At 45.8% G+C, this 13,938-nt stretch overlaps 1 protein-coding gene across 2 annotated transcripts in view; it reads right to left on the bottom strand.

The window, feature by feature from the left end:
• The window catches only part of LOC111145857 (gamma-aminobutyric acid type B receptor subunit 2), a 341,149-nt gene that overhangs the window by 129,242 nt on the left and 197,969 nt on the right, over window positions 1–13,938 (bottom strand). For both annotated transcript variants that reach the window (XR_002640501.1, XM_022501134.1), the window contains exon 7: window positions 5,800–6,036. Coding sequence is in view for 1 of the 2 variants with exons in the window: in XM_022501134.1 (XP_022356842.1) it covers window positions 5,800–6,036 (237 nt within the window). In the remaining variant the exon portion in view is untranslated. The remainder of the gene's footprint in view (window positions 1–5,799; window positions 6,037–13,938) is intronic.

Here is a 13,938-nt window from a genome sequence, read left to right on the forward strand (position 1 = left end):
GTGTGTGACATAAAAGGGGGCTTCAGCTAACACCTCCTGGGCACGAGGATCTCACTGGCTTCCCCTAACAACCTACAGTCATTGGAATTCCAACCAAACCGAGTTTACTCTATGACACCGTCTTTTCAAGTAAGACATGGGCAGGGGGAGCAACCGTGACAGCATTTGAGTCTTAGTGGAGAGATTTTTTTTAAAAAACAAATCTTGGGTGACAATTTGAAGTTTGAGGGACACACCAGCAAAGGCTGGATTGCTGTTCACCAGCAGCAAAACCAAATAGATCAATAAACTCAGCAAATCACCATCCGCTGTTCTTCGTCACCTCCTTGGGGTGATCAGTTAGAGAAACTGCCATTAGAGGTGATAGGGCCCGAAGCTGAGGTGGCTGGTCTCCCCCGACACAAGCTACACTGCGATGTCCAGACCCACAGCCGGTTGAGAGGCTGGGCAGACGAAGAAGAGTGGGGCTCTTATTTGGAGTCATTTCTACATTAGGTTTGTCCATGGGGAGTGAGGAGGCAATCCCAGGAAATGGTGTAGAAAGAACGGGCCCTTTTCTTATAATCAAAGATATCCCCCAGCAGCCTCTTTCAAGTTCTCCATGTGCCGAATGCTCTTGGAAGCCTCATAGCCCCATGCAAATCTTGTGCAGACCTTCAGTAGTTTTCCAGGATAAATGCTGCACGTATTGTTTTCATAATAGGGTACAGTGAGACTATATTAATTTAGTTTCCATCCTAGGCACCACAAAATAAATATGGTGTCATTTTAAGAGACAAATCAGAAGGAACATTTACTAAAGGGGGTATACTGTGAATGAGAGCCATCATATATTAGGGTGACAAGTCTCAAGGATTTGTCCACTTGAGATCTGGTATGTCATCCGTGTTTTAGGAGACTGGAAAAAATTAAAAACTGATCACCTGGGACGCCTGGGTGGCTCATTTGGTTAAGCGTCTGCCTTTGACTCAGGTCATGATCCCAGGGTCCTGGGATGGAGCCCCGTGTTGGGCTCCTTGCTCAGTGGGGAATCTGCTTCTCTGTCTGCCCCTTCCCCTGCTCATACTCTCTCTCTCTCTTTCTTTCAAGTAAATAAATAAAATCTTTAAGAAAATGATCACCCAAAGAAAAATGAAGGTTTTGATTTTTTACTTGGATACTTAGCACCTGTTCCCAAGCATGTTTTAAAGCATTATGGATGATATAAGCCGGTCAATGAACTCAGTGTATCCTTGGTAGAAAAACCTAATTAGAGGGAGTCTGTTCAATCCTAGTACATCACCATCAGTCCTGGGCATGCACGGAGGGGCCTGGCTTTGCACCCTCACTACCCAACACGTGGCACAAGTTGAGAACACATAGCACGGGCACCTAGTAATTATCCAGACATGGAGTTTCACTTACTGAACTGCAGGGAAATTGAGGGCAGCCTTCTTGTCTTTACTCTCATAAGCTGAATGGAACCCTCCCTCCAAGGGCCTTGGATAGACCTCGGCTAGTGACCAGCAATTATTCATCTACTTGTCTATATTCCCCACTGGGCTGGGAGTTCGTAAGGAAGGGGCCACACAGTAGTCCCTTCCATGCTTCCAGCTCCCAGCACCCAGCCCAGGGGCTGCCAAGGGAGTGAATAAATGTAGGAACAAATACATCTCTGATAGGTTAAAAATCAAAAAGTGTAAAAAAAAAATCAAAATTGTGCACAGGCTCATGTGTAGTGGCGGGGTGGGAGGTGGTGGGCGCGGGGAGGGGGTTGGGGAGCACATCCATCATAGCTCCAAGCAATTCTCAGGGTTACTATCTGAGAATCACCAGGACGACTTGTCAATAATGTGAATTCCTTGGTCCTACCACAAAGCCATTGGATCAGAAGTTCTGGGCGGGGCTGGGGAATCAGAACTTTGAACGAAGTGCCCTGGGAGCTTCTCATACCTCTAGAAGGTTAGGAATGTTGCCCTAGAGAAACGTTCTGGGATTGTTTCTGGGATGAGCTGGGATTGTCGGAACGCCCTGGGATTTTGATACTTACATAGCCAACTCCAGCCTGAGTTTCTGTGTACACATCTGGCAGAAGAGGGGTTTTCATGTGGGGACGTGTTCTGAGATTTGCCGACCATAGAGAGGTAGGAGGTAATAATAACAGGGCCAAAGCTCAGAACAGCCCACTCAGGGAATCAGAGGCAGACAGGATCCCCCAGGCCTTCAGTGTACAGGTAGGAAACAAAATCCCCCTCCCAGTGTTTCTGAGAAGGGTAGCTGGGAGGAGAGCTCCTAAGAAGGTAAAACAGAACTGGGCCCCGAGCTAATGCCAGTGTCCCGATCTAGGATGCACGAAAGAAATGGAAGAAACCTCTTCTTTAGCACGCCAACCGGGAACCACAGGCCCAGCTCCCAGACCAGAGCGTGCACATGGAATCAACTGAAATTGAGTCACGGATATAATTAATTTAATGTGTTTAAACGATTTTCCGTATAGTAAACACGCTGAATGAGGGTGACCCAGAATAAAGTGCTTGCCTGAGAGTGGAAAAATGGACACTGTGTGCGCTGTATAATGAAAACCCTTCAGCAAATAGAAAATGCTGCAATTTATTTCCACCTCCCATTCCTTTCCTTTCCAACTCTTTATTTATGGCTGAACTTGGCCTTCGTGGTCTCCTTGGACCACAGAGACACTTTTTATTTTGTCAGAAGATGTCCTTTCTTCTCTGATCAGAAGACCGTTTTAATGAAACCTGTCTGCAGCCCAGTGACAAGTACATATTAATATGTGACAAAGGGGATCAGCGGGAAGGGGAAAAAAGTACAGAAATGCTTCACTGCTGTAATCCCTTTCTCCAGGAAAGGGGAACGGGCACAATGAGAAGGGAAGGAAGGTGGCACGGGGTGTGGTGGGGACAAGCGCTCAGCGGAACCACCCTCCTGGCTCTGCCCAACCGTCCCTCCAGGGGACTTTGCAAGCTCTCTCTCTGGACCTCAGATACTCATCTACAACCGGAGGGGGTTAAACCTGAGGATTTTAAAGAGCGCTTCCAATCCGGACGTTCGCGGTGTTATGAATTACAAACCGGAGCGGGCATAAATACACATCAAGCAATTTCTCATTAAAAAGAAACTCATCTTCAAGCCGTGCCAAGTGTTCACGTGGTCTTATCTAATTGCTCATCGAGTGCGGATTCAGTATTATTTGACTTAGACGAAAGGGAGCCCTTGGAAGTGGTTATAAATGATCTCCCACTAAGAAACATGGGGCATCTGGGCAAAATGCCGAGTGCTGGTATGAGGAGGGCCGCAGAATGCTTCCTAGACTCAGTAGCTCTCTATCCAGAGATCTGGCTACAGATACTATGGATTCCTTCCGTTAGATAAGACACAAAGCGTGGCGAGATGACCCGAAGAGGTGTACCCACTTTTTCAGACAGCTCTGCCACAGTGGTCCTGAGGTAGAACAGGTGAGTCCCACCATTCCTGAGGCTCAGTCTGTGTTTGTACCAGAAGAGAGAGGAGCTCTGGGGTACCCGTGGGGCCCTTGTGGGGGTGGGGGTGGGGTCTCAGGGGTTGCTGGAAAGGAGGCCAGACAATCAAGGCCCTGGGCTCCTCCTCTTTCCAACTGAAAGGCTTCTCTCTAATCTGTATTACGTACCAGCACCACGTGAGATTTTATAAGAGTTTCTGAGGATAAACACTTTTTTTTTTGAAATCACATTCTCAAAAGCTTTTCAAGTTCACCGTCTGAATGCAGGCCGTGCTATACACACAGCTATTGCCCGTAACTATTCAGAGCCTTGACGTCTGAACTGTGGGAGCAGAGCCCAAAAGCTGTCAGGTCAAGAGTGGCTCTAGTCTGCAGTGTTGGCAGCTGCCTCCCCACCCCAGAGGCATTGCTCAAACTGCAGTGCCTATCAGCACCCTCTGGAGGTTCTGTTAAACCCCAGGGGCGGGGCCCTTACCTCAGACTGATTCAGTGCCTCTGGCGTTGGGCTGGAGAAAGTGCATTTCTTTTTTTTTTCTTTCTCCTTTTTTTTTTTTTTAAATTAAAAGATTTTTATTTATTTACGCGAGAGAGAGAGAGAGAGCGAGAGAGAGCAAGCATGAGAGGGGAGAGGGTCAGAGGGAGAAGCAGACTCCCCGCTGAGCAGGGATCCTGATGTGAGACTCATGAACTGAGCCGAAGGCAAACGCTTAACCAACTGAGCCACCCAGGAGTCCCGAGAAAGTGTATTTCTACCGGCGCCCAGGGTACTGCCAGTCAAGGTGTACTTTGAGAATTTGTAGCCTATAAGATGAAGGCCAGCCTCCTCAGCTTGTTCCTTCAAAAGTGGGCCCCAGCTTACCTTCCCAGACACATCCTCCTCCTTTCCAATTATCCCCACAAAGTAATTGTCCCTGCACACACTCACGCATCTCTCCTTCGCTCACCACGCTCCATCTGGCCAGACTGCCGGCCCCCTCTCTGCATGGCTAAGGCACAGCACCACAGCTTTCCTCCAGAGAGCTCCCTGACTTGTTCATCCATGGTCGCAGAAACCTCTCTGGGCTCACACGTTTTCTCCCAGGGTGCTGAGCCCTTTAAATTCTCATTACCACCTGTGTCCTAGTCTTGCAACTGTATTCAGACCACGGGCTCGGGGACAGGGAGCCCATCTTGTCCACCTCGGCATCCACGTCACTATCTACACCCCCAGCTCCCGCACCCCATGGCCTACCAGACCAACCACCAGCAAGCCTGAGTGCGCACACAAAGGAGTACGAACATTTAAGGAATACACCAATCAACTCGTCTTGTGTACTCTTCTTAATACCCCAAGACAGACTGATTCTCTAAATGACTCTTTACATTAGAACACAAGACAGGCTTGAGCCATTTCAACCTTTTCTTTAGGCAAATTTTCCCTATTTTCTGAGAGCAGAGTTAGTGAGAAACACACCATCACGAGACACGATGAAATGCCACTGATGTCCACTACCCGAAGGTAGGATAATGCAGCAAGTAGGAGCTAGACCCAGGTTCAAATCCCAGTTCTCCTTCTGACTGGCAGTAAAACGTAAATGCTCTGCGGTCCAGGCTCCTCACCTCTAATGGTGATAACAACAGCAACGACTTCCTATGGATGGCACACAGAGGCAGTGAGATCATTATTAACTCTAACAACCCTCGCACGGGCCTAGCGTTGGGCAGACATTATCTAACCTACAGGAAGTGCTTAGTGAAGTATGTGGCCCAGCATAAACATTAAAGAGATGTTAGCAATTATCATCATTGTTTATTTTGCCAACTTCTGTGCAAGACGTAGATTATTATCCCCAACTCCTGGATAAGAAACTTGAGGATCACAGCAAGCAGCCTGCTCAAAAAATATGAGCAGTTTTCACTTTGCAATGGTTCATTTTTACACCTACCTCATAAGGTAGGTCCTATTTCCATTTCAGGAAGGAAAACTCTACGGTTTGGAGATGGTACCTTGAAAGACCCAGGCCTGGAACCTGACTTTGGGTCAGGAGCTCTTGCTGCCCCCACCATCCCCCCACCTGGTGAATTTCAACTGCTCTGTGTTCAACCTGCTCACGGCGCCCTTTGTAATCCGCGACCTATAGAGAAGCATCTTCCCAGCCTGTCAGAGAGCGTGCCCGAACCTGTCCCTCATAGCAGCAGCTCTGCAATCCTATAACCCACAGGAAGTTACTTCAGTGATCAGAGAAAAGGGACCGCGTCTCAAAGGGCATGTGACTCAGCCCCCTCTTGCCTTGTACATTTCCAAGGGGCACTAAGAAAAGCAGAGGCTGGGGTGTGGGACTGACCGTGACCCCGAAGAAGTTGGTCTCGTTCATGGCATTGAGGATGATCCTGCCCAGTGTGTGGTCCGTGTAGTTGAAATCCTGGATCCGCTGGTGCCGGCTGCTGGCGTGCAACGTCTCCATGGCCCTCTGCAGCGTCTTGGCAATAACCCAGATGCCGTCATAGGCATACCCGTGGAACTTGCTAGGCCCCACGCCTGACCGCTTGTTGTTGTACTCTCTCTCATACTGCTGCGGGGTCTGTAAAACAGGGAGGTGGGGGGGGCAGGTTACAGCCGGCAGGGACATCAGGCACAAATGCTTACTGTGAGCCACGCATGGTGCCAGGCCCTTCCTGGACATTATCTCATTTAATCTGCTCAACAACCTCATACAGTGGGGACTATTATTGTCCCCGTTTTACAGATGAGAGAACAGATTCAGGGAAGTTGACTTGCCCAGGACCACGCGGCCCGTGAGTGGCAAGGCTGAGACCCTGGCTGTCTAGCAAGGCTACGGAGAAAAAACAATGCCCCCTAACCAGGCATTCCTGTCATATTTGCAGGGCCTGGAGCTACAGTCCCAGTGGAGGACCACGTTCCATGTGTCTACATATTTAAGTTATAGACTAGCAAGTAAACCACTTGATAAAATATTTTCTATCTCTCCGTCATAATTAATATGCCTTCCTAATGATCTGGAATGGCAAATTTGAGTTCAGAATTCTGGGGCTCCTTCAAGCTTCAGGTGGGACACAGAGGCACAGGGGGAGCTGGCCTTGCTGTGGGGCCCACCCCTGCCGCCCAGTCAGGCTCAGTCCACACGTCCTCCCCTTCTAGCATCAGAGACCTTTAACCACCCCAGAGGTGCAGCCCAGCCTCAAGAGGGCCAACCCTGGCAAGAGGCTCCCTGGCTCTGGAAGGGGTTCCAGTGGCTCGTGTAGGGAATTCAGGATGTGATGTAGGAGGGAGGGAGTGCAGGCTTGGGGGGAGGAGGTATGTTCTAGGGGGTTGCAGATTCGAGCCCCCGGGGCCCAAGTAAGGCCTGCCTACAGCATGGGGCCTAGGGCTGGTCCCCGGTGCCCAGATGTAAGGGCTGTTCAGACCCTACACTGTGCCCCTCCTCTTTCCTCTTCTGTAATACAGCAAGGTCTGTGAATAATTCAGCATTCTGTAAAAAAGAATTTTTTTCTCCCATTGAACAGAATGTCATAAAAGAATTTCATTGGTGATATTAACATTCTGATTGTGGCCACAAAGTAATGAAAACCTTTTTACTCTAGTTGCTGAGGCTTACACATCTAAATGGACACCACTCCAGGGAAACCCATCACCCTCAACCTTTCCACGGGCCTCTCAAGTCACTTCTAAACTCCTCTACCAGAAATGTCATCAGAGCACACGGCTTAGTCTTTGGAAAAAACCTTCTTGGGGACAAATCACATATAGAAACCATTGACTCATTGTCAGGTTATACTGGGAAGGGTTCGTAGAGATGGTCACACATGCTCCCTCCACCTGCAGCCTGAGGCACAGAGAGGTCCAGAGACTTGCCCAAAGTCACACAGTGGATGTGCATGTTTGTGCGTGTGTGTGCATGTGCACGCACGTGTGTGTGTGCGTGTGTGTGCGCGTGTGTGTAGTTACACTGGTTCCATTCCCCCTCTGCTACTTCTTTCATTATTGACTTTTGAGAGCAGAATTGCTTTTTTGCAAACGACCCCAAGTTGTCTGGGGCCAGGTCTAGTTGGTCTAGTTGGGCCAGGTCAATTTGTCTAGGCCCGAGGAGGGTGGTGAGGCTAGGCCCTCAGGGGCTGGGTCTCGTAGATGGAGCCCAAGTGAGTCTCTTGCCCTTGGTTCACTCACACGTGCCTGGGGACAGCCAAATGCTTCCAACTGTGGACCCTGTAGGTGAGGAATTCTGCCTGACCAAACGGGAACGCTGGCGTCCCAGCAACAGCTCCCCCTCCTTTTTTGCTTCAGCTCCCACTGGATGACTCAGGTCTTATGCCCGTTGACAGTTTTCCTTGGAAATGCATCAGGTCCAGCCATCACATTTGTTCGTCACTCAAAACACACAGCAGAAGCTCCTGAATCTGAGGGTTCCTCAAGGAGCCAGCACTGTCTCTGTCTCCAGCCTCACCCAGGGTCCTGAGCCACTCCTCACTGTCCCTCACACCCTCCCCCCTGCCCCCTCACGCACTCCCACAGGGCCAGCTTTCAGCTCTTGCCCTCCTCTCTCCTCCCAGAGGGGAGCACGTGGGCTCCCTTATGAGGCACACTCTGTCCCTTAGACCTCTTGTGTCCTTTGATCACATCAAGTTTGTTCGCACCTCAGGGCTTTTGCACCAGCTGTTTCCTCTACCAGAAAGCTTCTCCAGCTTGTTGCATGATATTCTCCGCATTCAAATGTCAACACTTGTCGCTTCTCATGGGTGGCTTCCCTGATCCACCCTTTCTAAAAACCCCTCACTGCAGGCATTCTCTACCCACTGGTTTACTGCACTTTTCACTACCTGCATCTCTCCTACTTATTGTTTTATTTGCATATTGTCTGTTGTTCTAGCCCTCTCTCCTCCTCCTCTCCCCGGCCCCCACAACTAGAATTAAGCTCCATGGGGTCAGGATGTTTTCTGTCTTGATCACTGAGGTATTACCAGAACCTAGAGCAATACCTACAGAGACCCTTCCCAACCCTCAATTTCTCCATCTGAAAAATGAGGAGGTGGGATCATGTGATCTGGAAGTTTCCTCTTGGCAACATAGGTAGGAGCCTGGCACGGTGATAAGGACAGAAGATTTGGAAGCAGGCAGGTCTGCCGTCCAGCTCTGGCTCTGCGGTTTGCTAACCGTGACCTGGGGCGAGGTCCTCTCTCCTTCACGTCTCTGTGTCCTTCCTTGTTGGGTGCCCATTACGATTCAGTGACACAAAGCATGCAGAGTGTCCAGCCCAATGTCCAGGACATGCTGGTGTTCTACCAACGCCACCCACTGTTACTAACATAACAGTAAAGGTGGCTTACCGGACCTTCATGCAGCTGGAGCAGCTGCTAACCTCGGATGCCCCAAGGAGCCAAGGTAGCACTGACATCTGTGCCGACAGAGGCCAATGGTCTGCCAGCGCAAGCATGCTCTGCTCTACTCCCATAACCAGTCTCCAATCATTGGACCTTTAGGCTGTTTTGAATTTGTCCCAATTATAGGACTACAAAAAGCATCCTTAGATCTAAATTTTCTGAACACATACTCGTACTTATTTTTTCAGAATAAATTCCCAGAAGTATAATTGCTGAGGCAAAGAGTAGAACAAACTTAAACATGATCCATCCATATTTGGGCCAAGACATTCTCCCCAAATATGAGAAATTAAAATCCTCCTGGGTATGAAAGTACCCATTTCCCTGCACCCTTGATAATTATAATAATTACAAAGTTAAGAATCGTCAGTTTGTTAGATTAAGGGGAAAAAGTTCATCCCCCTTTTTAATTTGCATCTCTCTAATGATTAGTGTGAGCTCCTTTCCAATACTGATAGGTAATTTTTATTTATTGGGTGCTTCTCTTCTTCCTTCCATATTGCTATGGTGAGAATCATATCTTTTAATGTTTTGTTTAAATGCATTCTTATTGTTTTTCTATCTTTTACTATTTGACTATATTTTCTTTGATTTTTAAATATGATTTGGATCTATTTCTGGTTATTAATTTCACTATTGGTTATGTTAAAAGTATTACAAATTACTTGAATTTGTTTTTCTCTATTTGCTTTAAGTGTACAAGTTCTGAGGCCCCTTTGACTTCTTCTCTCTTGGATTTTGCTCCTGTGAGCTTTCTCTGATGTATACAAAAGCATCGAGGGCTGCTGGTGTCTGTATTTGAGTCCTGTTTGTTCGACCTAATAATTATATTCCATGATGTTTCCAGACCTCTTCCCTACCCAGAACATGCCACTGGGTCATCCTTTCTATTACCCTTTTAAAGTCAGGGGGCCAGACCTGAGGCAAACTCTCAGTGCAGTCTCACCAAGGGATAAATGAGTATAATTTTTTAACTTCCTTAATGTCGTTTACTGGGGTCATTTTTTGTGGAGACTGTAGGGGGAACAAAATCATATCATTTCTTTAGTATGACCTTGGAGCAAACACAAGCCTCTGTGTATACTTTTTACACGTGTACTTGTAAATCCACATCTTTCTAGCTCATAACACTGTTCTTCATCCAGTGGGTGAGGGGCAGGAGGTCGGGGGAGAACAATGGAAATATGGCTGTTGACCTCATTTCTGTGGGAAGAGTCCTTGGAAAGGGACAGGTGTAGCTAAGCCTGGAAAGGTGACCTCATTCTCACTGTCTTAGCAAGCTACGAGTTGAAGTCATTGCCACCACATTATATCCCAGGCCATTCATCACTTCCCAGGTGATGCCAGCACCAATCTCCCTTGGGCAAAACAAAGACAGCAGGAAGAAACACTCTCACAATTGTCTAGGGAAAAGTGGTAGTTGTTCTTCGAGCGGGCCTCCGATAATTCGGGGCAGAAGAATTTCTTCCATTGTACAGCTGACACTGAAGGCTGATTAATTACTCATTCTCTGAGGTCAGGTTTATCATGAGATGCTAAAAGTTTCTGAGAAAATAACTTTATATAGATAGTCCCAATTACTGACAGGTTGTGCTCCAGCATATTTTTGAAAGGCAGTTGTTGGAACTTGGAACATATTTTTCCACAGAAACTATGTTATAAATAGTGGTTAGGCTCCCAGGCTAGCCCACACAAGCTTGCTAACCCACAATGTGACTAAACCTTATGGGTCTGTCATTCCAACAGAACCAAGCAGAGTCCTGCTTTCAGAGAGAGAGGGGCCTCATGGACAGAAGACAGCAGAAGGTGAAGAACCCACCCCCTTCCACATCTCCAGCTGCCATCCCCAGACTGGCAAAACTGGTAGAGTTTCTCTCTAGCATCCCCTGTGGGATTTTGGGATTACAGAGTCTTCTTTGGGAGGTACACTTCGGGGGGGGGGGCGTTATTTAGTCTCCTTGTTCCTGTACCCCAGTTTGTAGATCACCTGGGGCCCTTGTTAAATGCAGATGCCACAGCCTTCCATTTTGTTTTGGTATGTCCATGGGATAATTTCAGAATCTGTATTTCTATCAAGCTTCCAAGATCTCAAGAATATACAAATCGGTTATCACTGATTGAGTCCCTCCTACGATCTGAATATTGGGTCTTCTCAATAGCAACTTCCAGATGTTTGCTGAGCTCCGTCTTAGACTCCTCCAGTGTTGAGAAGCTCAGTCTCTCTTCAGGAAGATCTTCTGCTTAGGAGTGCTCGCCGTCTATGAGATTCGTGTTTTGGATTCAGCACCTGCAGCACCTCCCTATGACCTATATTCTGCAAGCAGTGTCTCCTTGTGGAGCTTTGGTAAGAACATCTTTTCCCTCTTATGTACAAAAGCCCCTCAAAGAGCTGAAGGCAGTGGCATGCTACCTTCTCCCCAGGGTGCTATTTTCTACCTTCGAAGCAAAATCATCTCAGTTCACACTTCCACTCTGACTGTGATGAAATGGCTTATATCAAACCAAAGCTCCCATGAAGGACATTCAGAAAAGCAGAATAAAACATAAAAATAGCTATTCAAAGGCATCATAGAGCAACCAGGACATCTAGGACTTGAGGAACAAGATGCTAGAAAGAAGAGAATGCTTTGGGAAGAGTCCACCAATCTTTGCTGCTTCCCCTGGAGGCATGTGGTGTTTTGTAGGGAGGAAAGCTAATTGCAGGAAAACAAAGCATTGGGTCAGAGTTTCCAGCAGTCCCACAGGGAGGGGAAGACAAAAAAACCTATAGTTCAGGGTTATCAGGATAGCAATGCTTGTAGGACCAATGTGTTAGGAGGAAAATGAAACACCGAAAAGTGAGCCCAGTATTCAGACTGGCCTTTGACTTGAAATATTTCGTGAGAGCTAAGCTGCATAAAGAAAGAGGCTGAAAAGCAAAGAAAAAGCTGTGGCTGAGGGGTTTAGAAATGAAGCAGAACTGTTTGGAGTCTCATAGTATTAGGGAAGACAAAAGTTAAACTCCAGGGCCAGTAGACACCCCAGGATTTCAGCTGATAACAATGAAGAACAAATACTAGGAATAAGAGCAAGCCAAAATAGACAAGGTCTATAAAAACAAAAACCAAGCCTGAAATCATCTCACTTCTTGATTGGATTAGGTGATCTTCCCCTAGTCTAGCTACCTTCTTAAAGAGAAATAAATCCTCTCTGAAGAAAGATAACACCATCTGTAGTCTCTACATTTTTTTTCATCTCCAATTATATTAATAAAATGTTATAGATACACCAGGAAATAGGACCAAATAATAAAAAGAGAGAAGGAAGGAAGGAAGGAAGGCAGGCAGGAAAAAAGTAAGGAAGGGAATAAGGAAGGAAAGAATAAAGGAAAGGAGAAAAATAGATGATAGAAACAGACCCACAGATGATCCAAATCTTGAAGTTATTAGACATGACTTTAAAAGAGGAACATTTATGTGTTCAAGAAAATAGATGAAAAGATACAGAATATAACCAGAGAACTGGAAGCTATGAAAGAAAAAAAAGGGAATAAAATGAAGAATCTAAAAATGAAAAATACAACAACTGAAATTAACTCAATAGATGAATGAAGCAGCATATTAAACACAGCAGAAAGGAGGTTAGTGAATTAGATGAAAGGGTAGTAGCAGTAAACAGTAATAACTCAGACTGTAACATAGACAGGAAAAAAGGGTAGAAAATAAGAATTGAACATAAGATATGTGGAGTGTGTTGAAAATGTCTGGCATATGTGTAATTGTTGTCTTAGAATGTGAGGAAAGAGGGGCGTCTGGGTGGCTCAGTGGGTTAAGCCTCTGCCTTCAGCTCAGGTCATGATCTCAGCATCCTAAGATGGAGCCCCGCATCAGAGCCTGCTTCCACTTCTCTCTGCCTGGCTCTCTGCCTCCTTGTGATCTCTTTCTGTCAAATAAATAAATAAAAATCTTTTTAAAAAAAAGAATGTGAGAAAGAGAATAGGCAGAAACAATATTTAAAGGAATATTATGCTAGAATCTCTCCAAACATGTATCAATGCACAGATTCATGAAGTCATATGAACTCTGTGAACTACAATCAAGATAATCCCAAAGAATACCTCATTTCAGTACAACATAGTAAAACTGCTGAAGACCAAAACAAAGACAAGATCTTAAAAGCAGTTGGAGAAAAGAAGATGCATTACCTTCAAAAGAACAGTTGACTTAATAGAAACCATGGAAGCCAGAAGACAAATAATGGACTAGCTAGAATTCTATATCCCAAAATTAAAGGTGAACGAGAGAAAATTTCAGATAACCAGAAACTGAGAGAATTTGTCTCTAGCCAACCTGCAGTAAAAGAAAGACTAAGAAGAGATCTTTGGGCAGAATGAAAGTGGTCATAAATAGAACAGAAATGCACGGAGGAATGAGAAGTAATGGAAAGTGTAAATATGTGAGTAGATCTAAATGAAAAATGACATCAGGGCCAGGAACATCCAGGAAAGTCTTAAAGAAGAACAAAGTTGTAAGATTACATGACTAAGTATCAGGTCTTATAATAAAGTTTTGGTTACTAAGACAGTGGTGCTGGCTAATGGATTTGGAAATGAACCAATGGAAGAGAATGGAAAGTTCAGGAACAGATCCACATTGTCTATAATCATTCATTTATGACAAAGTTGGCACTATAGCATGGTGGGGTGGGGGGATGGGGGGATGATGGACTTTTAAATAAATGGTCCTGAATCAATTGGTTATCCATATGGGCAGAAAATGAGTCTTGATCTTACCTCACACCATACATAAAATCAATTTCATGTAGATTTTCTATCTAAATGTGAAAGGGAAAAAATACTAAAAGATAAGATAGGAAAATATTTTCATAAGTGTGGGTGGGCAAAGATAGTTAAATAGAATGCAGATACACTAATCATAGAGAAGATGAATAACCTGGACTACATTAAAATTAAGAATTTCAGCTCACCAAAATACATCATTAAGCAAGTGAATGTGTAAGTTCAAGAATGGAAGAAGATATAAATAATACATACAACCCCAAGGATTCATATGCAGAATTTAAAAAGAACTACAAATCAATAAGAAACA

The sequence above is a fragment of the Enhydra lutris genome, unplaced genomic scaffold, assembly GCF_002288905.1.
Source record: "Enhydra lutris kenyoni isolate GAN:26980312 unplaced genomic scaffold, ASM228890v2 scaffoldscaffold13, whole genome shotgun sequence".
NCBI classification, from domain to species: Eukaryota; Metazoa; Chordata; class Mammalia; order Carnivora; family Mustelidae; genus Enhydra; species Enhydra lutris.